Here is a 21,163-nt window from a genome sequence, read left to right as displayed (position 1 = left end):
TTGTTGCGCGTTTCGATGCGTATGCAAGCGTTTTAGTTGATCGTATCAATGTTTCAACACCCACTCGCAAAAGGGCACTACTGGATAGGAGAGATACAAAAAGCAAACACTCCAAATGGACGCTCTAAATATGGTGATGAAAACTGATCCATTCAATCGAGTTTTAGAACTCCCCATCCCCGGTGAGGATGTTTAGGAAGGGAAAGAAACGCAACTTCTCCTTGACTTACGACAAACGAGGGCCTGTTGAGCAGCAATGGAGGGAATACTGACGGAACGGTTTTAATTAGTTCTGATCAATTATTGCATTTAGGGACGGCCCTTCGGCGGAACAGATGCCACCAAGTGGCGAACGCGCGTTGACACTTACAGCTTCTCTTACAGTGGGCCGTTAAAGGGCATGGTGTGTTTCAAAATTTGACACTAATTGCGCGATTCAATCAAGACACAACACCACAAGTTGACGTGGGATACGACGAAGCCATAGGCCAGCAGCAATGTGGCACTTTCTTTGTACTTGCAGAAGAAAAAAAACACACAAATTTCTGGGCATGTTTGTTTTTAGTAAAGAAAATTCATAACTTATAATCCCTATATGCGCCCCTGAGTCATTTGCTCTGATCGAGACTTATAGAGTCCCTCGAATCCAAACGAGATTTTCTCCGAAGAATGTTTATTGCCGTAATAGTTGAAATAAGCTGTACAATTTGTCTCATGTTATTTGGTGTTTTGGTTATGAATATTTTTTTATGAAGGTCGCACTACAGAAAAGATATGTGAAAGTCATACATTATGTTATTATTTATTTACGTGTGGGTGGTGGTTGGTTGATCATCACATTAGGGTAGAGGAGGAGTAGTAAAAAACAAAGCTTTGGTTCCATCCAGGATCGAACTGGAGACCTTCTGCGTGTAAAGCAGACGTGATAACCGCTACACTATGGAACCGTGCGTGCTGACGAGCTGCTCGCAAACGTACTGCTTTCGTTACACTTCATCATACGGATTTATCAGCTGAACAGATTACCAGACCTGTGCAAAACCACAGCACCACCGGACACGGAAGAACATCATCTCACATAATAAATTCTTTCCCAAATCTGGTAAAAGAACAAACGGGACTGATAGGAATGTACGCGCGGCGGTCACACCGGGGTCAATGTCACACTGGGATGCTCGCGCGTTTTTCGACGATCGACGTTAAAATAGGTCCCAAACTGTGCGCGATGAGATAGATTCACAAACAGTAGCCCGACACACCAGCGTCTCATCTGTCCCGTCTGACGATGGAGCAAAAATATACTTGTCTGCGTATATTATTGATTATTAAATCTTTCCTTACTAAGTCCATTGAAACTGTTGCTCTTCTTCGCTTCGATTCGCCTCCGTCATGTGTCCCGGAGACACTCAAAAGTATTCTTCCGCTTCAAAATGCCAACTATGTACATCGATGAGCTAATAATGCGCGCGCAAAATGATAACGCACGCGCGTATCACTCGGTATCACTCACCTCGTGTATTTGTTTCCTTTCATCTGTACGCTTTTGCTGCTTATCAGTGACTTTAGAGACATGGGCGCGTATTTAGACCACCGGGTTAATATTAATCGTGGAAAGGCTTGTCATTCTGTCAATTTTGCGAGCGATTAGCAATAATGCCTGTCTAAAGCTGTCTAAAGCCAAAGCTGAAACAACATCAGTCGCAGATGTTGCTCTTTGTATCTTCAACAGGAGTTGCGATTTTATGTGAACTCAATCGTCTGATGTTTTAAGACAACAGGGAGATCAAACTATGTTATTTATAGTTCAATCTGGCGGGTTTTGGCTTACAACCCAGGGTTATTACATATGTTGCACTAGAAAATGTGATGCAACTTCTGCAATATGTTAATAACGATTGGCGATTTCATCTCCAATGGGTACACTACTCCCTCATATAGCATCAAACGTTTCTAGATACTTTGAGTTCTCCTTCAGTGATGCTGTCTATGCTGCAATTGATTTTATTGATTTGAATTCAAACGCGACCAGACCGTATTCTGTCGGTGTTGTGTCACAGTAAATGGCACTGAAGTTATGCGTTAAGTAACGATCACTTTCGATTTTGATTGTGTCGCACATTGATTCGCTGAGTAATCTTCCTCGTAGAGAGACTTCATTCCACACCAGAGAGAAGAACATATGCCCAGCAAAGACATGAGTCCACACAAGAGAGGGAAAACAAACTAACGCAATTAAACAAATGCTTCTTACGGCAAACCAAACGATCAAAGAACGGTTCTGAGAGATGAGAGGAACTTAAGGTCCGACGACTTCTGGAGATCTCTGCAGCCTCCAGGTTCGAAATCGTATCCCATGTGCCAATCACTTGCCGTTGGACTGTTCGCCGGAACGGTCGCATCTTGGGCCTGTCGGAGTCTTGGTCTTGATGGTGGTACATCCATCCCGCGCTTCCGGTGGCAGATGGAATCAATCAGCCTTTGATCGGTGGTAGCTGTCTTGTGTCAGCCGACGACAGAATCAGTGTGTGAAGTGTAAGGAAGTAGCAGCCACTGGTCGAGACAGCCTCAACTTACCGACCAATTCTATCGGAGTGTCACGCTGTGTTCAAGATATTCCTTTTCGAGAGGGTAATTGAAGTGGTAGAACTTGGTGAGGTTTTGTGGGTTTCTTCTTGGACATCACACATCTGCAATAGTTTTTCGATTGAAGTGCACCAAGAGTCACAAGTGAACCAAATACAACACACGTCATAAAGTGACTGAAAGGTGTTGACCTTTTTTCTGTTCCCGGGGTTGTTGCAGGATTCGGTTGTGCAACTTGGTGAAATTTTGGATTCGTTCTTCTGTCTACAGATCGCGGTGCTACTACGACGTTGTGTTGTTACGCAACAGAAGAAGTGTTGATTACTAGTGCAAAAAGGGGTAATGTTATCAAACACCCGTGGTTTTAGTGAAAAACTGTAGTGAAAATTAAATATTGCCCGAACAGAAAAGAAAATCATTGGAAGGAATAATATAATTTGACAACACAATATAAAGACGACATCCAATGGAGCGTCCTACGCGCTGGGCGCTAATATTGTTTGCGCTGTGCGCAACAACGGCACAATCGGCAATTATACAATCTGTAAGTGTTTATAATTTTAGGACTTAAAATATTTTAAATGCTGTATGTGTAACTTCAGTTCAAAATGGAAATCGTACGTGAGTTTAGGATCATGAAGCGAGGTTTATATTCGTAGTTAGAGTGGTTCTCTGAACAGTTGTTTCCGTGGTGTAGTGGTTATCACATCCGCCTAACACGCGGAAGGCCCCCGGTTCGATCCCGGGCGGAAACACGAGTAACCTTTTTTTGTTCATAATGCTGCAAACTTGATTTGGTGTTCAATTTTATCGCTTTTTGTTGGAAACAAAATTGGAACACATGCAAAAAAAGATTGTTATATTGAGAAATCCAATAAAAATTCTCAATTGAGATTTGTTCTACTTTTCCCCGATGGGCGCCTATGTATGTATGGCCGCTATATTAATCTTCTGCGTGGTCTGTGCAATTGCGAACGTTTTTATGCTGTTGTATGATGATGAAGCAAAGTATAATGTTAAACGTGAAAAAACGATCTGGATTAGACCTACCCCAGAGAAGTGTATGTGTATAGAACCGGAAAAAATGAGTCCCTCAACTGATAACACTGCACATAGATTGATGCTCCACATTGTGGATGTGGTGTTGAAGGAGCAGCAGACACACAATACTTCAATGGTTCGCATCAAAAGATTGGTTGATTGCTGTGAATGTCTGAAAAAATCCTTTTCATTCAATGTTGAAGGTTATACGAATTACTTCAGCTTATTTTTGAACGATAACCATAGGCAGAATGAGTTGTTTAGTCCAGTCCAAGCCAGGAAGTACAGCTAAAATTATAATATGCTTTACAAATTCTCCAGAAATCTTCCGAGCTGATTTTTAACTCGCTAGACATAGACAACAGTCCGCTCTCTAGAGTGAAACGAAACGGAAACATTCGAGGAAAGTAAGTGAAGCAATCCGTTTCAGTGCGAGAAATTGGGACAGATTTTTAGCTAATAAAAATGACTGCTCACACAGTTTCAGAGGCCAGACCCAGTCGCAGTATCTCCACTTCGGTAACAGCCAGGATGGCAAGGCCGAAGCCGAAGCCACTCAGCACAGCTCGAGGGCAGTTGTAGGTAAGCTCGAGAACAGTAGGCTCGTAGTCACATTCAGCAACAAATAACGAAATTTAAATGATTGTGTTTGTCTTCGTGCAGTGGGCTCCAATGGCATGGGACAAGCACAGAGCCAATCGCTGGGCGGAGACTGTAGTACCTGCTACGGTGCGGTTGATGGTGGCGGCAGCTACGTTTATGGTACGCGTGGCGTATGTAACGGAACACCTAATGGGACATTGTGCTAATAATGTTGTAACTCTCTTAGACAGTAGACCAGATCCTCTAAAAGTGCCCGTGGATAAGCTGCGTTTACCGGATGCGTATGATCCGAGTACTAACGGGCACTCGATGAGACCCGGCTCGGGTGTCGATGCTTACGGTAGGCCAGGAGGTGGATTCGATGCGCATGGTAGACCTACCGGAACAGCAGGAGGACCTGGGTTAGACGCTTATGGGCGACCAGTAGGCGGCTTTGATTCGCATGGCAGACCTCTTGGAGGGCCTGGCACGGCAGGATCAGGTGTTGGAAGTCATGGGCGTCCTCCACATGGTGGAACAGGGTTTGATGCTCACGGAAGGCCAAGCGGTGGACCGGGATCGGAAGGATCGGGTGTAGATGCCCACGGTAGACCTATCGGAGGGCCTGGAACAGGTGTATCTGGTGTTGATGCTCATGGAAGACCTGTGGGAGGTCCAGGAACTGGAGGAACCGGTGTTGATGCTCATGGAAGACCTATCGGAGGCTCAGGAACTGGAGGAACTGGTGTTGATGCCCATGGAAGACCTGTTGGAGGCCCAGGAACTGGAGGAACCGGTGTTGATGCTCATGGAAGACCTATTGGAGGACCTGGAACGGGAGGCACCGGAGTTGATGCTTATGGTAGACCTATTGGAGGTCCAGGCAGTGCTGGATCGGGTGTTGATGCTTATGGTAGACCGATTGGAGGACCTGGTGTTGGCGGACCAGGTGTTGATACTAATGGTAGGTCAATCGGTGGTCCTGGAACTGGTGGACCAGGAGTTGATGCACATGGGAGACCTGGAACTGGTGGGGCAGGTGTTGATGCACATGGAAGACCGATCGGCGGCCCAGGCGTTGATGCGCATGGAAGACCGATAGGAGGACCAGGAGTTGATGCACATGGGAGACCTGTTGGAGGACCAGGAACTGGAGGACCAGGCGTTGACGCACATGGAAGGCCGATCGGAGGACCAGGTGTTGATGCTCATGGAAGGCCAATTGGGGGACCTGGAGTTGATGCACATGGAAGACCAATCGGAGGACCAGGAACTGGAGGACCGGGTGTTGACGCACATGGAAGGCCAATCGGAGGGCCAGGCGTTGATGCACATGGAAGGCCAATCGACGGTTCGGGAACTAATGGACGAGTGTCCGGTGGACCAGGAACCGGAGGAGTAGGACCAGATGCCACAGGAAGACCAGGTGCTCGAGGAACAGGCGTCGATGGCCATGGAAGGCCAGTAGTCGGATCTGGAACAGGAACGACTGGACATGGAAGACCTTCTGTCGATGCTCACGGTAGACCAACTGGAGATGGAGGAACAGTAGGTGGAGGAGTTGATGCTTATGGAAGACCTGTTGGAAGTGCAGGATCTGATGCGCAAGGTAGACCAATCGGTGGATTCGATGCACATGGACGACCGCTTGACTCGGGTGGATCGAGACATGATAGCCAAGGCCAACCCGCTAGAGGACCCGGTGCGGGACAAGATGTGGATGGTAGAGCCGTCGGTGGTCATGGTCCTTATCCTCATCTAGTCGGACCGCCAGTTCCTGGCGCTGGATCACATGGTGTCTATCATTCCGCTCCACACAGTGTCACGCTACCAGGCCAGGATCACACCGTTGTGAACCCTACGGGCGGCCTAACTGTTTTAGTTGGTACAGGTCATTCCAAGCAAACTGTGATTGGTTCTGACAGCAGATTAGACGGGCATGGACCAGTGAAAATTATACCCGGCCCTCCAGACAGCCAAGGACCCCCTAAACAAACAGTGTACGCCCATCCAGGTGGTGTAACAGTGTTGGTAGGAACGGGTGGAGCGCAACAAACCGTACACCATCTTCCCGTACATGGCGGAGGACACCCAGGAACAGGTCCGCAGTCGGTTATCTATCCTGGGACTGTAGGTCAAGGTACTGGCCAGTATCCTGGACAGCACCCAGGAACTACCGGTGGCAGTGCACAATACCCAACTGGTACCGGCGGTGTGGGAACTGGCCCAGGAACTGGAGCACAATATCCAGTAGGTAAGTGATTAGGATTGGGATGCCGTTCATTTCTAGGTATATTTAGCTAAGCTGGTCGTTTTTTTTAATAGGAGGAACTGGAAGCCATCCAGGATCAGTTGGTGGACCGGGAAGTGGATATTATCCTGGTACAGGTGTAGGATCAGGACAATACCCATCGGGTGGTGGTGTAGGAACTGGGCCAGGATCAAGCGGAGCTGGGGTAGGGGCAGGACAATATCCCGGAGTTACAGGAGGTACTGGGCCTCATCCAGGTGGAGCAGGTCAATATCCTGGAGGAACTGGTCAATATCCAGGAGGTACTCGAGGTGGGTATCCTGGAGGCGCCGGACAATATCCGGTTGGAGGAGGTACTGGAACTAGTCAATATCCTGGTGGAGTAGGCCAGTACCCTGGAGGTGGCCAGTATCCAAGTGGTGCTGGAGCTGGTCAACACCCAGGAGGTGCAGGAGTTGGACATTATCCGGGAGGTACAGGTGCTGGAACAGGAATGGGTCAATATCCATCAAGTGGCACTGGTGTAGGAACAGGTCACCATCCCGGAGGACAAGGAGTTGGTACGGGAGGAACAGGAACTGGTGCAGGTCAATATCCAGGAGGAGTTGGAACAGGCGTAGGTCAATATCCTAGTGGTACCGGAATAGGGACAGGACAATATCCAGGAGGTGTTGGTGGAAGTCCTGGACAATATCCAGGAGGTGTTGGTGGAAGTCCTGGACAATATCCAGGAGGTGTTGGTGGAAGTCCTGGACAATATCCCAACGGAATGGGAACGGGTCAATATCCAGGAGGATCTGCACAATACCCTGGAGGCACTGGACAATATCCCTCAGGTGGCACTGGTGTAGGAACAGGACAATATCCGGGAGGTACTGGAGTTGGTAGTGGTCAATACCCTGGTGGAGCTGGTTCGGGAACAGGTCAGTATCCGAGCGGTACTGGACAATATCCTAGCGGCACTGGAACAGGAACAGGTCGGTATCCAAGCGGTACTGGACAATATCCTGGCGGCACTGGAACAGGAACAGGTCAGTATCCTGGTGGATCTGGACAGTATCCTGGAGGGACGGGAACCGGAACAGCACAACATCCTGGCGGAGTTGGACAATACCCAGGGGGTAGTGGCGTAGGTACTGGTCAATATCCTGGAGGCGTTGGAGTAGGAACAGGACAATACCCTAGTGGAACTGGCACAGGATCAGGACCTTATCCCGGAGGCGTGGGGATGGGAACAGGACAGTACCCCGGAGGAGCTGGTTCCGTCTTAGGTCAGTATCCTGGTGCCGATGGGGCTGGAACTGGTCAATATCCTGGAGGTTCCGGACAGTATCCAGGAGGAGTTGGAAGTGGCGGCTACCCGGGTAGTCAATACCCAGCAGTTGGTGGATCTGGACATTATCCCGCAGGTACCGGCGTTGGTACTCTACCTGATGGTCAATATCCGGGTGGAAGATATCCCACTGATGGAACCGGTGCTGGAGGAGCAAGTTTCTATCCGTCAGGTACAGGAGCAGGCCAACAATATCCCAGCGGTGGATCTTCGATCGATCAATACCCATCAACTATTGAGCAGGGAGCTGGAGGTGGCAATTTGCCCCCACAGTCCATTCAGTTGCCAGACGAGGAAGATGATTCATTCTCTCAAGCAGAATCGTCGGTAAAGAACGGAGAAGTGATTGCTTCCGCTCAAGGTCGCAAGAATGGAGGCACTGCTCAGACGCAGGTGTCCGGTACTTATACGGGGACCGGTTCGTTTAGTGCCACTGCTCAAACAAGCGACAAAGATCGGGCAGCACAGGCACAAGTATCGGGCGGAAAGGAAGGAGCTATGAGTTCTGCCCAAGGCACAGGCGGGGTTGGCAAATCCCAATCGCAGGTACAGGTTGATTCGAAGACGGGCGGCACATCCGCCACGTCCCAGAGTGGTGGGTTAGGACACGAGAGTCAATCGGAGGTGGTTGCCAATGAGAAAGGAGGCTTGGCTGATGCTCAGTCGAGTGGACCGGGACAAACGTCTTCCCAGGCACAGATAGGATTCCGTCCGCAAGGCGAAGGTACAGTTGATCAACAAAATATCTTCAACGGTGGTGGACAAGCGTCTGCCCAGTCGGGTGCTCACTCCGGCCAAAGCCAATCGCAAATTAGTGGCAATTTCAAGTGAGTGTCGAGAGATACAATGTTAGCGTCTGCAGTCGTAAAGCATTGCTAATGGTTTTTACATTGCTAAAGGTTCGGCATTGCATACCACGGGGCAGCACAAGCAGCTTCTGGCACGAAGGAACAGGTCAACACGTATCGAGAGAAAAGCAAAACCTTGTTCCAATCGATTGGACTGTTTGGGAAATCTATTGGGTATGGATAAGTTGGTTCACGCATGGCATCAATTCTGTCTGTTTGTAATGGCATGTTCCTAACACACGCGCACAGTAGTTCTGATACGCATCACGATCGAGTTTAACTGCATGAAACAATTGCACGGTCAAGCAAACATGCCGAAGGGTCGTGTAAAGGCACACAAGTAAAAATGCATGCGAATGTGCGTGATCAATCTTTGATTTTACTGATATTTGTGTTGTGTTCTTTAGCTCTACGGTCAGAAAGGAATCTGTAGATGGTATGAGGACTCGGACATCTGAGCAAAGTTTGGGTGAGATTTTTTATTGATCAGTGGTTTGAGTTCCGTGTGCTTGAACAAAATGTTTTTGTTTCCCAGTGAACTTCATCAGCACAACGCCTCCTCCTGGGGAAGAGGAAGAGTATGAAGATGTGGACGAAGAGGAGGAAGAGTACGAGGATGAGTACGAAACTACGTCGAAGATTACGCGTAGCGGCGATAAGGTGACAACCGATCCGAAATCCTCCGTCAAAACGACTCCCGTAGCTTATGTTGTCACAGAACCGTCCACTGTAACCGTGCGCACCAACGGAAACGGACGTGTTTTCACCCAGGGTGGACCGACACAAAAGCAAACCGCTTTCGTACCGCACGGTGACAACTACCGATTGGTTCAGACACAAAACGGCCGTTCAACCGTACACGCCGTGACGACGGAGCGAACGCAGCAGACGGTAGTGAATGCCATTAGCAGGACTCCGAAGTACACTACGCGCTATCTGTCCACAAAGAAAGATACCCCAACGACGACTTCGGCCGCGGATGATGTCGAGGAAGGGCCGGAATCGGAAACAGCAACGCAAAAGACCGGCCAACCGGATAGTTATATCTCGGTAACGAAGCAGGTAACGGGCATTGACGAGAAGAGCAAGGTACCGGCTATCCCGGGAAAGAACTTCGAGTCGACGTACTACACAAAATCGTCCACTTGTGGTTACTTCACCTTCTCCTGCAACATCGTGCACGGTGAGAACGGCCGAAGTAAAATCTGTCGACCGAAACCACCGGCCAATGGTAAATGTTGAGGGCTCATGTCACAACGGTTTGCATAAGAGAGTAGATGAATGCTTTGTTCTAATACGACACTGCCAGTAAATCCCATAGTAACCGGGGAAATGTTTTAAAGAAGGCACCATTAGAAAAATAATACTAGTTGGATGCTATCAAGCTATAATTACTTACACACAAAAATAAGTACCAATCTGAGGTAATACAATTCGCAGCACTTATTAATTTTAAATGTTTTAAGTGACACTCTCATTGAAGGAGACAATAAATAGGATTATTCAACACACATACCCGGTTCGAGTGTACTAGTGTTCGGATATGGTATCTGAGCACTCCCAATACCGATTGTTAGGTACATATATTAATGATCTATATTTATAAGAATATGATAAACTATAATTCTAACACGCCAAATCTGTCACTCTTCCATAGCAATACGGGCATTCAACCATTCTAAATCCAATACACAGGATATGCTATGCTAGTAATAATCTCTGTTCACTTCTATCCTACTTCACAGTAGAATTGTAACGGATCCGAGAAGTAAAGAGGAGAAATTTTGATTGCTTTTTTGGTACCGAAAGAATTTAAAATTTTTAACTTTATAAGAGAACGATTTATGCTCTACTGAATGTTTGCAATACTTATGTGTTTCTGGAGACTGTTTCTTATCTTGTTGTACTAAAATCTGGAGGGTTTACTATATCCTCGTCATAAGATTGAAAAAAAAAAAACGATGAAACAAACGGACCAGGAACAAACCTTTGAATGGATAATACTTTTACGTTACTCTACGTAAGTACTGAGTCTATTATCTGAGTATTACGAGTTACACATCGAACCTCGGTCGGTTCGCTTCATCGACTAATGGAGTGTATGCGCGGCTTCACCAACAATCTGCACCGTTCAGAGAGCAATTGAGATACCAATAGTGGGGTTGTCGCTCATTAAACAGTATCTTCCCACGGGTTGAGCATATGGCCCAAAGCACTGGGAGGGGGACGATGTATATTCTGTACCATGTTATTCATGCCTGAGAAAGAGATGTATATCGTTGTGTCCACGGCGGTTGCAAGTCTGTGCCTCCACTCATTCATTATCGCTAATATCTTCGTTGGCTGAAAGAAGACTGGTGGATCCATGCGAGCTACGGAGTCTGTAGGGAAGGCGAGATAAAAAAGACAATCTCATTAAATGGTTAAGAAAATGGCATACAATGCAACGAGGAAAGTATTAAATACGTAACACAACCGAAAAGAAACTATCAACATGCACTACCCAAAACAAGAATCAACTAAATCTACCAAAACACGCACACTCGAATCATCTACAAAATGGCAGCTTCACAATCGCAAACCACACATCCAACGGTTCACCCGTAAGCTGGTACACCAACGGTACATGCTAACGGACGGGTGGATTGCTACTCACTTCATCATCCTCCGATACCTTTAACCCATCCAGATTGACATCGTTCATCTTGCCAATGTTAATCGGTTTGATCGGTTGTCCGATACCCCTCGGCAGGCCCGTGTTTGCACCCGACGATTGATCGTACGCTCCCGGACTGACATCGAACAGCTGTATGGTTTCGTTGATGTGACTCTGATTCTTTGTCGGTGGCATATCATCGCAACCGGATGCATGTTGTGCTCCGCGGCCGTTTCGCATCTCCCCTGGTCCCCCATTTCCGGGGAATACGTTCGGTTCGTAGTATGAAGAACCCGCTGCACCTGACGAAGGGCCGGATGTGTTTCGCTTCGGTATAGCTGAGCCTCCGGCAGAGTTGTGCTGTTTCGATGGTACACCATTACCCCCCGATCCACGTGACTTGTGTCCACTGGCACTGTTAGCGGCCGCTGCAGCACGCGTGATGTTGTCAAACTTTTGCTTGGCACGTTCGAATTCATACTTGTTGTTGTTGAGCGACGGCGGTGACGGTGCATCGTGATCGATGTAGCTTGGCTTGGCATCGTAGTACGACCCGGATGAGAGCGGTATGTATGAGGGAGGCTGTGGATTGACGCTGGACGTCAGTGAAGCTGGTTGCTCACGCACTGGCAAACCGGACATTTTGGATGGGCCACCACCTCCACCAGCACCACGATCCCCACGATCGTTACGATCGGTAAACGGACGTGAAGCAGAATTGTCAAACAATTGCTTCAGATCGTTAATATTTGGTTTGTAGCTCACATTGGCAGTGTAATTTGATCGGTTGGTGGCTTTATAGTTGCCGGCGTCGTGATGTTGCTGCTGCTTGGGACTACCACTGGTGTAGATATGGTGTACGTTTCGGTTGCGATCGTTAGTAGCGCACACGAGCAGGGTTAGTAAGGTAACGCAAGATCGTTAATACGAAAAAGCGACACGAGTGCGAAGGTTAGTGGCGGTGGGTGTGATTTTGAAACCATCGCGGTAGATGTTAGGTAGATGTTGAGGAGTACCAGCAGAATGGATGCATATGGGGAGATTTTTTCAGTACACCAGCACCCGACCAATGTATGAGAGAACAGAAGGGAAAAGAAAGAAACAAACAGGTGTACAGAAAACAGGTGGAAAGAAACGAAATTTTATGGTATTATTAATAGGAGTCGAATGGGGCAAACATTAGCTAAAGTTAGTATTACTGTGGCTAGCGTGATAAGGCCAAACGAGGATCATAATCGTAAACCCAAGTACAAACCAATCTGTCATAATGGGTTAAAGGTGTGTGTTTGTCTAAATGTCTAAGCGTTGTGCCAGAGTTCACTAATGCAGTGCAGAAAAGGATTCGAAAAACGTTACGGGCCACTCGTCAGCAATCCTTCACGCAGTTGCTGTATCTTACCTCGTTTGTAGATGCTGTATCTGCACCTGCAATCCTTCAGTCTGGCCACTCAGCTCTTCGTTTGTGCGCTGCAACCGGCGCACGTGATTGCAGGCCGCATCAAGCTCGTCCTCGGCCGAGGCCAACTCATGCTTTAGCTCTTCCACACGTGAACGCAACCGTTTCACCTCCGTTTCGTACTGCTCCGCTCGTCGAACAGCGTGTCCCAGCTCGGTGTTTGCCTCAGAGAGCATCTTTTTCATCTTACTGTGCGAGTGACGAATGTCACTGAGCTCCTGGAGGGGTGTAAAAAAGAATCCGCTTATGTACCAACACTCTTCCATGCACATGCACAGTCCATACCTTATTCTTATCGAGCAATTCCTGCTGCAGCGAGCGAAGCTCAACGTCACTGTTAACAAGCGGGCGTCCCTTTCGTTCGAGCCGCTCCTGCAAATCTTGACATTCGGCGCGCAGCTTTTTGGTTTCTCGCTCCATGTTGAGCTTTTCCGTTTCGAGCCGTTCCCGTTTGCCCCATTCGGCTGCATTCTCTGCCTGCAGTCGTTCCAACTCCGTGCGCAACTCGCACAATCGTCGTTCGAGCGTTTCTCTGGCCGCGACCTCTTCCTGTAGCGAGTTGTGCGTGATGCGCATCTCCACACGATGCTGTTCCTGCAGCGTCAGTAGCTCGCGTACCGCATCCTGTTTGGCCGCCCGCAACTCTTCACACTTGTCGCGCAATTCCTGCATGTCCTGGCGTGTCTTTTCCAGACTGCGGTGCACGGTGTTTTTCTCCTCCCGCTCGATCTGGATCGTTTTCTGTGCATCGTCCAGGCGCAGTTGCAGCATGGTAATTTTCTGCAACAGATAGTCCTCGTCGTAATCGTCCTTGGAGAGTTGCTGTATGAGGCGACGCTCTTCGGCCATCTGTTCGCTCTTGTCCTTAAACTCTACGGAATGTTTCGGCATGGCGCCACCCTGCAGAATGTACTCTTCGATGTCGAGATCGGCGTTCGCATTAGTGGCCATAGGACCCGCCCCGGAACCATCGTCCGGGAGGTTTGGAAGCTTCGTCACCAAACCATCCTCACTGTTGACGTTTTTCAACCCGTCGGAAGATATGTCCGGTGAGCAGTTGTTATCGCCCCGCCCATCACGATCGGGTTCGTCCGCTGCATCTAGGGATGCTTTGTTGAAACGGCCGGCATGCTTCATCATGAGCGTATGCACTTTTTCCATCTCCTTCTTGAGCTGCGTAATTTGCATTTCCAGCTCGCATTTTTCCCGCTTGTACGAGTTTGATTCTTTGATGGCCGCCTCTAGATTGCTGCGCAGTTGTTTTGCCTCATCACGGGCCTTGTTCCGTTCGGTTCGTACCTGAATGCGTAAAAAAGAGTAACATTAAAATGTGCTCTGAATATTTATTTATTTCAGCATTTTTATGCACCGCCACCAGAGACAAAACACGTGAAGTATCTTTTTCAAGCTCCTCGAGCATTTCCGCAAAACACGACTGCATTTTGTATACTACAAGAAGCACTATGTTGCCACAAGTTAAAATGTCAGTGGTCACTAGGACCAAGAATTGCTTGGAAATACTCTTTCGCAAGCAGCTACTTCACAAAAGCTTCACTTTTGCACTAACGTTCCCTTGTTTTCGGAGCGATTCTACATTCCGATAGCAATGTTCCGCATGCAAAAAGCGAAACGACCGTAAGTGAGGTGTGGTGGTGGTTGAGAACATCACAAACAGCACAGTATTCCGTTAACAAGGAAAACTTGCGGAATTCAAGGGAATAATATTGATTTAATATTTTCCCATCCTTCCTTCCTAGTGAAGCGACGACACCCGCAAGTTGAAACGTCGTAGCTGAACTAGCTCGATTAGTGAACGACGACAAGACCTACCTTACTCCATTTTTCGCGCCAATTTGCCGTACAATCGGACCACCACTTCATCGTCTTTTCCATTTGCGCAGCCCTTGCGCGAGCCTCTTCCAGCTCGCGCTGACGCTGGGACTGTAAATAGTAGTTAAAAATGCATTACATTAATAAGAACTTACATTAAGTTAAAATTGTTTTATTTTGGGAGGATTTTCATAACAATTATACATAAAATCGAGATGGACCAGTTCATCTGATATTGCAGCCTTAAAGTGTAGAGAAAGTAGACGTAACTCCATGTATGTCCGAAAAGAGAAGACACGATCCCCATACTTCTAAAAATCCCCGAACGAAACCGTCAAGAAAATCCCCGGGCCTCGACCGTGAGATTGTAGCCGTTCGTCGGGTTCTTGCACTGACGATCCATCGTTCATCCGTGCTTCCAGCTGTTTTTCTGTGTGTATACAGTGGGACTAATACTGTACAAAGAAATAAGACGAAGAATATTCGCTCAGAGTTTAAAAAGCGTGGTCAAATATCATTCATATTCTTCATTCATATGTTTGTTTTAGCCAAACTAGAATTTCTTAATTCTACAAACACACAAAATTCTTGCTTCTCTGGATGGAAATATATTTGTTCTGCCTCTTTGGGTTTCTTAATCTCGCAAAATACAACATACACAACAAGTTCAGATAAGACAACTGACTTCGATTTGTTATCAATTACTACAATGAACTGAAACCATGATGATGCAGTTCAGTAACAAAAAGAGAATTATGACCACACACGTAGCTCATAGTGGCAGATGTGTTTGCATACCGAACTGCTATATAATGCTCCGAGTCCTAACGGGAACCATACACAGTTCAAGTTATTCTGTTGCGCAGACAACGTACAACGACAACAAGGTCCAGGATGAAAGTGTACGCTACCGTTTTGCTTGCCCTCGCTGTGAGTTGTGCCTTGATCGAGGCTAAAACATTTACCAAATGTGAGCTAGCCAAGACTTTGGCAAATAATGGTATCGCGAAGACATCGTTGCCGGATTGTAAGTAAAGACTTCTCGATCAGGGAAACGTTCGGAAGCTTAACTACTATACACGATCATTCGTTTTTCCCTACCGTAGGGATCTGTCTCGTACAGAACGAGAGTGCTTTTAGTACTTCGGCGACGAATAAAAACAAAAATGGATCCACAGACTACGGCATATTCCAGATAAACAATAAGTTCTGGTGTGATTCGAGCTACGGATCTAATGACTGCAAGATGTCATGCAGCAGTAAGTTCCCTTGGTTTTGGGGTCCTTGTTTTATTGCTTAATTGTATTTTCTCTTCCCGGTACTCCTAGGTCTTCTAAACGATGATATTACGGATGACATCAAGTGTGCCAAATTGGTTTTCAAGCGTCATGGATTCAACGCTTGGTACGGATGGAAGAATCATTGCCAAGGCAAGCAGCTTCCTAGTGTAAATTCATGCTTTTAAAAAAGCAGAATAATCATTTTTTTATTGTATTTTCGCGATATGTAGAGAAAATACAATACTTCAAGAGAATAAACACAAATCGAATAAATTCGATAGCGTTTTACAGTTGTGTAAGCAACAAGCAGCAATTCTAATCAATATCACTAATATGTTATAAACGTTAAGTGAAAACTGTTCAATGCATAACCAGTTTTTATTAAGGAGAATCTAAAGCATTTAAAAGTAACCACTAGTGAGTAAAGTTCCTAAAGAAACTTTAATGAACCATAGAGTTGTACTAGAATTATTGTTGTACTATCAAATCAGATTGATAACGAACAAACTTCTCTGAATTCAAACAGATTTTGACAGAATTTAGATTACCTTGGATGGTATTTGCTCAGCTTTTGAGAACAGATTGTTTCACGTTAGTCTTGTTCTAAATATGGTGAACAAGACACGTAAGATCAACGGTACGACTTCTTGCAAAGTTTGCAACACATGACGTTATTAGAAAGGCACACAATTGTGTTTCAAAACAGGAAGGTATTTTCCAAAACACTACAGAAGCTCCACATATTTTCCGCCACTGTGCAAATATACCATGGTAGCAAAACAGATTGCACGTGGATGTGTGTTGTTACAGTTTGGTTTTGGGACTATAAAGCCAGACTAATTTTAGCGTAGTTACAGCTTATGGATACTATTTGAATCGTACTTAGAAGATGTCCCCGATGCATAGTTTTTTTCTATTCAGGAGTATGATCGATTGATCGTGGAAGGAACGTTAGACATTATAAACAATGATCCCGCCTACGAGATGAAGACGTAGCCATAAGAAAAAATCAATTTTATGCTTAACATGGCAATAGAAAAGAAAAATCCAAATTTTCGCGAAAAATCCGAAAATATAACAAAATTCACAGTGCATTAGTGAATGATTTGTTTATTATTGTGATTACTAATGCCTTTTGCCTAATTATTTCAAACAAATGATAAGCAAACTCTCGGAGCTCGCTATCAATGCAACTAAAGATTCACACATGAAACATAGCATTGAGAGGTTCAATAAGTAAAAAATATAATAATATTGAGAGGTTCAATAAGTTTTTCTGTGTGTACACAGTGGGACTAATACTATACAAAGAAATAAGACGAAGAATAGTCGCTCAGAGTTTAAAAAGCGTGGTCAAATATCATTCATATTCTTCATTCATATGTTCGTTTTAGCCAAACTAGAATTTCTTAATTTTACAAACACACAATTCTTACTTTTCTGGATGGAAATATATTTGTTCTGCCTATTTGGGTTTCTTAGTCTCGCAAAATACAACATACACAACAAGTTCAGATAAGACAACTGACTTCGATTTGTTATCAATTACTACAATGAACTGAAACCATGATGCAGTTCAGTAGCAAAAAAGAATTATGACCACAGACGTAGCTCATAGTGGCAGATGTGTTTACATACCGAACTGCTATATAATGCTCCGAGTCCTAACGGGGACCATACACAGTTCAAGTTATTCTGTTGCGCAGACAACGTACGACAACAAGGTCCAGGATGAAAGTGTACGCTACCGTTTTGCTTGCCCTCGCTGTGAGTTGTGCCTTGATCGAGGCTAAAACATTTACCAGATGTGAGCTTGCCAGGACTTTGGCAAATAATGGTATCGCGAAGACATCGTTGCCGGATTGTAAGTAAAGACTTCTCGATCAGGGAAACGTTCGGAAGCTTAACTACTATACACGATCATTCGTTTTTCCCTACCGTAGGGATCTGTCTCGTAGAGAACGAGAATGCTTTTAGTACTGCGGCGAAGAGAAAAAACAAAGATGGATCCACAGACTACGGCATATTCCGGATAAACAATAAGTTATGGTGTAATTCGATCTACGGATCTAATGATTGCAACGTGTCGTGCGGCAGTAAGTTCCCTTGGTTTTGAGGTCCTTGTTTTATCGCTAAATTGTATTTTCTCTTCCCGGTACATCTTTGCTATCACCTAGGTCTTATAAACGATGATATTACGGATGACATCATGTGTGCCAAATTGATTATCAAGCGTCATGGATTCAACGCTTGGGACGGATGGAAGTATTTTTGCCAAGGCAAGCAGCTTCCTAGTGTAAATTCATGCTTTTAAAAAAGCAGAATAATCATTTTTTTATTGTATTTTCGCGATATGTAGAGAAAATACAATACTTCAAGAGAATAAACACAAATCGAATAAATTCGATAGCGTTTTACAGTTGTGTAAGCAACAAGCAGCAATTCTAATCAATATCACTAATATGTTATGAACGTTAAGTGAAAACTATTCATGAATAACCAGTTCTTATTAAGAAAAATCTAAAGCATTTAAAAGTAACCACTAGTGAGTAAAGTTCCTAAAGAAACTTTAATGAACCATAGAATTGTACTAGAATTATTGTTGTACTATCAAGTCAAATTAATAACGAACAAACTCCTCTGAATTCAAACAGATTTTGACAGAATTTAGATTACCTTGGTTGGTATTTGCTCAGCTTTTGAGAACAGATTGTTTCACGTTAGTCTTGTTCTAAATATGGTGAACAAGACACGTAAGATCAACGGTACGACTTCTTGCAAAGTTTGCAACACATGACGTTATCAGAAAGGCACACAATTGTGTTTCAAAACAGGACGGTATTTTCCAAAACACTACAGAAGCTCCACATATTTTCCGCCACTGTGCAAATATACCATGGTAGCAAAACAGATTGCACGTGGATTTGTGTTGTTACAGTTTGGTTTTGGGACTATAAAGCCAGACTAATTTTAGCGTAGTTACTACTTATGGATACTATTTGAATCGTACTTAGAAGATGTCCCCGATGCATAGTTGTTACTTTTCAGGAGTATGATCGATTGATCGTGGAAGGAACGTTAGACATTATAAACAATGATACCGCCTACGAGATGAAGACGTAGCCATAAGAAAAAATCAATTTTATGCTTAACATGGCAATAGAAAACAAAAATCCAAATTTTCGCGAAAAATCCGAAAATATAACAAAATTCACAGTGCATTAGTGAATGATTTGTTTATTATTATGATTACTAATGCCTTTTGCCTAATTATTTCAAACAAATGATAAGCAAACTCTCGGAGCTCGCTATCAATGCAACTAAAGATTCACACATGAAATATGATTATGTCGCGTGGAAGGGATGATTACGTCTCATTCACAATCGTATGACATTGAGGGGTTCAATAAGTATAAAACTTTATTGTAGAGGGCCTTTTTATTACCTGATTGTAAGTAAAGAGATTTGTGCCCAATCCATTACCTGTTTACATAATTGCATACACTCCGAACAAGGGGTTTGTCTTGTGCAGCACGAAAGTTCCCTCAGAACCACAGTGACGAATAAAAAACGTCGACGGTTTCACCGATTACGGAATATTTCAGATCAATAACCGAGATTGGTGTGATTCGAACTGTGGAGCTAACTAGTGCAATGTACCGTGCAAGAGTAAGTGTGGGCGACCAGCATCAATCGGGATGGCAGTCATATTGATTTTGTTTGCCATCTTTGAAGGTCTTCTGAATGATGATGTTATGAATGCCATTACGTGCGCTATGCTGATTTACAGCCGTAAGGGATTCAACGTTTGGTACGGTTGGAAGGACCACTGCGATGGCAAACCGTCACCCGATGTCAGTTCGGGTTACTAGTATTGCAGCAGCGCATTATCCGTCAGCCAGTTGCAAAAACATGTGGTTCCCATGACCGCTCATCACATTGTGCTGTTTTCATAGCGGATACCCCACGCAAACAATAACATTTTGCGCGATTGACAAGTATCACCTTCGTGTGTATATAATTTACTTTGTCACGAAAGAAACGACACTGCAACCAGCGTGTCGGTTCTTTGAGGGACGCGGTTTAGTAGGATCTCGCCTGTACACACGTTGCATCCGGTATCGAAACGTTTTTTTCCTCCAATCAACAAATGTTGGATTGGTTGGTAGAAATTCTTCAACGGTACTGTGCCACGTCCATAAGCAATTCGCCTGCCGAATCATTGGCCGTGGTTGATCAACATTCCAGCATCCCTTTTCCGGTGCGTAAAAGATCAAAAGAAAAAGGTAGGTTTCGGGAAATAACTGATGCGTTCACTTACCTCCCTGGCCTCCCACTCGGTGTCAACAAACTTTGCCGACATGCTGCTAACCTCGACATTTCCACTGGGAGGATGTCGTCTTGGAGCACTCTGCGACATTTGCAATCGCGTATTTTATTGGCACGTTCGTTCGGAGAATGTGTGTTTCAGCGTAATTGCTGTTCCAGTTTTCCAGCCAACCGTTGTACCAAGAGTACCGTTGAGTTTTGCGGTGTTTTGCCAAATTAACACAGCCTTCTTATGCTGTTTGTCGCTGTTGAAAGCGTTCCTTCAATTTTCACACCGGTAACAGTTGAGCAGCACTGGATTTTAATACTGCATCGTACTTGGATACTTGTGCGCACGTTTCGACGCAATATTGAAGTATTTCTAGTTAAAATAAGCACAATTTCGCTTCGAAAAATAGCACAATCGATACGAGCGATCTGCCATTTTTGTCTGAAAAAAGCACTTGATGGAAGATGTCTGCAGGCAAATGAAAACAAAAAATGTGAACTGGATTATGACGCTGGGTTCAGTTCTATAAAAGTTGAACGATTGTGATAAACAAACAGCGATGTGTCTGTTGGTAGTTAACACATGGCGTTTTTAAGTCGCTGTTCGAGGTGGAATGAGCGGAGGTTTCGTACAGTTTTGGGGTATTTAGGCTTTATTTTGTAATTCCCTTACCTGACACAGTTCTGTTTCGATCTTTAACCAAAAATTAATTGTATGTTTGGTTCTTCAATTTTTGGGATAAGAAGTGCAAATGTGGTGAATTAGGGGTAAATCAAACATGTACGACATGTATCTATTAAATTAGGTGAAAAATACTTGTTTAGTTATTTCTGTAGTTCTTGAAAATGTAGACGCTTCCGAAGAAATAGAAAGCATTAAAATGAATGTTGGAATGGTTGTTAGGAGTTAGGAGTACATTTTCCTAGTGTGGTGAAAATGTGCGCATTGTCAAATAATTTACAAGATGGAGTCCACTCAAAACGCT

At 45.0% G+C, this 21,163-nt stretch overlaps 4 protein-coding genes and 2 non-coding genes across 8 annotated transcripts; 4 read left to right on the top strand and 2 right to left on the bottom strand.

Annotated features, from left to right (window-relative positions):
• Positions 1 to 874: 874 nt before the first annotated feature.
• Trnav-uac (transfer RNA valine (anticodon UAC)) lies at positions 875 to 947 on the bottom strand. Its single transcript has one exon. It is a non-coding gene; the product is annotated as a tRNA-Val (tRNA).
• A 2,102-nt stretch (positions 948 to 3,049) lies between these two features.
• On the top strand, positions 3,050 to 10,070 carry LOC128304274 (uncharacterized PE-PGRS family protein PE_PGRS54). The gene is made up of 10 exons (XM_053041434.1): positions 3,050 to 3,127; positions 3,946 to 4,031; positions 4,106 to 4,206; positions 4,288 to 4,386; positions 4,454 to 4,579; positions 4,619 to 6,460; positions 6,535 to 8,617; positions 8,690 to 8,812; positions 9,046 to 9,107; positions 9,174 to 10,070. The coding sequence occupies exons 1-10, from the start codon at positions 3,050 to 3,052 to the stop codon at positions 9,878 to 9,880; spliced, it is 5,307 nt and encodes a 1,768-aa protein (XP_052897394.1). The 3' UTR covers positions 9,881 to 10,070.
• On the top strand, positions 3,266 to 3,338 carry Trnav-aac (transfer RNA valine (anticodon AAC)). Its single transcript has one exon. It is a non-coding gene; the product is annotated as a tRNA-Val (tRNA).
• Positions 10,071 to 10,220: 150 nt separating the features above from the next.
• On the bottom strand, positions 10,221 to 20,612 carry LOC128305751 (coiled-coil domain-containing protein 102A). 3 transcript variants are annotated; one of them, XM_053043346.1, is made up of 6 exons: positions 20,182 to 20,612; positions 14,581 to 14,691; positions 13,036 to 14,049; positions 12,694 to 12,968; positions 11,295 to 12,135; positions 10,221 to 11,019 (listed from the first exon to the last, which is right to left on the bottom strand). In XM_053043346.1, the coding sequence occupies exons 1-6, from the start codon at positions 20,278 to 20,280 to the stop codon at positions 11,011 to 11,013; spliced, it is 2,349 nt and encodes a 782-aa protein (XP_052899306.1). In that variant the 5' UTR covers positions 20,281 to 20,612; the 3' UTR covers positions 10,221 to 11,010. The 3 variants fall into 3 exon arrangements, with proteins under 3 accessions (XP_052899306.1, XP_052899307.1, XP_052899305.1); XM_053043347.1 differs by lacking the exon at positions 11,295 to 12,135; XM_053043345.1 differs by lacking the exon at positions 10,221 to 11,019 and having other exon boundaries at positions 11,031 to 12,135.
• LOC128305753 (lysozyme c-1) lies at positions 15,435 to 16,082 on the top strand. The gene is made up of 3 exons (XM_053043348.1): positions 15,435 to 15,607; positions 15,687 to 15,839; positions 15,909 to 16,082. Exons 1-3 carry the CDS (start codon positions 15,475 to 15,477, stop codon positions 16,043 to 16,045), a joined length of 423 nt encoding a protein of 140 aa, XP_052899308.1. The 5' UTR covers positions 15,435 to 15,474; the 3' UTR covers positions 16,046 to 16,082.
• On the top strand, positions 17,592 to 18,174 carry LOC128305754 (lysozyme c-1-like). Its single transcript, XM_053043349.1, has 3 exons — positions 17,592 to 17,724; positions 17,804 to 17,956; positions 18,038 to 18,174. The coding sequence occupies exons 1-3, from the start codon at positions 17,592 to 17,594 to the stop codon at positions 18,172 to 18,174; spliced, it is 423 nt and encodes a 140-aa protein (XP_052899309.1).
• Positions 20,613 to 21,163: the final 551 nt, after the last annotated feature.

Source organism: Anopheles moucheti, chromosome 3 (assembly GCF_943734755.1).
Source record: "Anopheles moucheti chromosome 3, idAnoMoucSN_F20_07, whole genome shotgun sequence".
NCBI lineage: Eukaryota > Metazoa > Arthropoda > Insecta > Diptera > Culicidae > Anopheles > Anopheles moucheti.
This window is presented reverse-complemented; position numbering and strand designations above follow the sequence as displayed.

Bases quoted from the DNA above. Each gene is read 5' to 3' on its own strand.
- LOC128304274 (XM_053041434.1), top strand. From the start codon at position 3,050: ATGGAGCGTCCTACGCGCTGGGCGCTAATATTGTTTGCGCTGTGCGCA. The intron at 4,387-4,453 runs GTACGCGTGGCG...TAACTCTCTTAG, and splicing joins TGGCGGCAGCTACGTTTATG to ACAGTAGACCAGATCCTCTA. The intron at 8,813-9,045 runs GTATGGATAAGT...TGTGTTCTTTAG, and splicing joins CTGTTTGGGAAATCTATTGG to CTCTACGGTCAGAAAGGAAT.
- LOC128305753 (XM_053043348.1), top strand. From the start codon at position 15,475: ATGAAAGTGTACGCTACCGTTTTGCTTGCCCTCGCTGTGAGTTGTGCC. The intron at 15,608-15,686 runs GTAAGTAAAGAC...TCCCTACCGTAG, and splicing joins GAAGACATCGTTGCCGGATT to GGATCTGTCTCGTACAGAAC. The intron at 15,840-15,908 runs GTAAGTTCCCTT...CGGTACTCCTAG, and splicing joins CTGCAAGATGTCATGCAGCA to GTCTTCTAAACGATGATATT.
- LOC128305754 (XM_053043349.1), top strand. From the start codon at position 17,592: ATGAAAGTGTACGCTACCGTTTTGCTTGCCCTCGCTGTGAGTTGTGCC. The intron at 17,725-17,803 runs GTAAGTAAAGAC...TCCCTACCGTAG, and splicing joins GAAGACATCGTTGCCGGATT to GGATCTGTCTCGTAGAGAAC. The intron at 17,957-18,037 runs GTAAGTTCCCTT...GCTATCACCTAG, and splicing joins TTGCAACGTGTCGTGCGGCA to GTCTTATAAACGATGATATT.
- LOC128305751 (XM_053043345.1), bottom strand. From the start codon at position 20,280: ATGTCGCAGAGTGCTCCAAGACGACATCCTCCCAGTGGAAATGTCGAG. The intron at 14,050-14,580 runs GTAGGTCTTGTC...TTACGCATTCAG, and splicing joins GGCGCGAAAAATGGAGTAAG to GTACGAACCGAACGGAACAA. The intron at 12,969-13,035 runs GTATGGACTGTG...ACACCCCTCCAG, and splicing joins AATTGCTCGATAAGAATAAG to GAGCTCAGTGACATTCGTCA.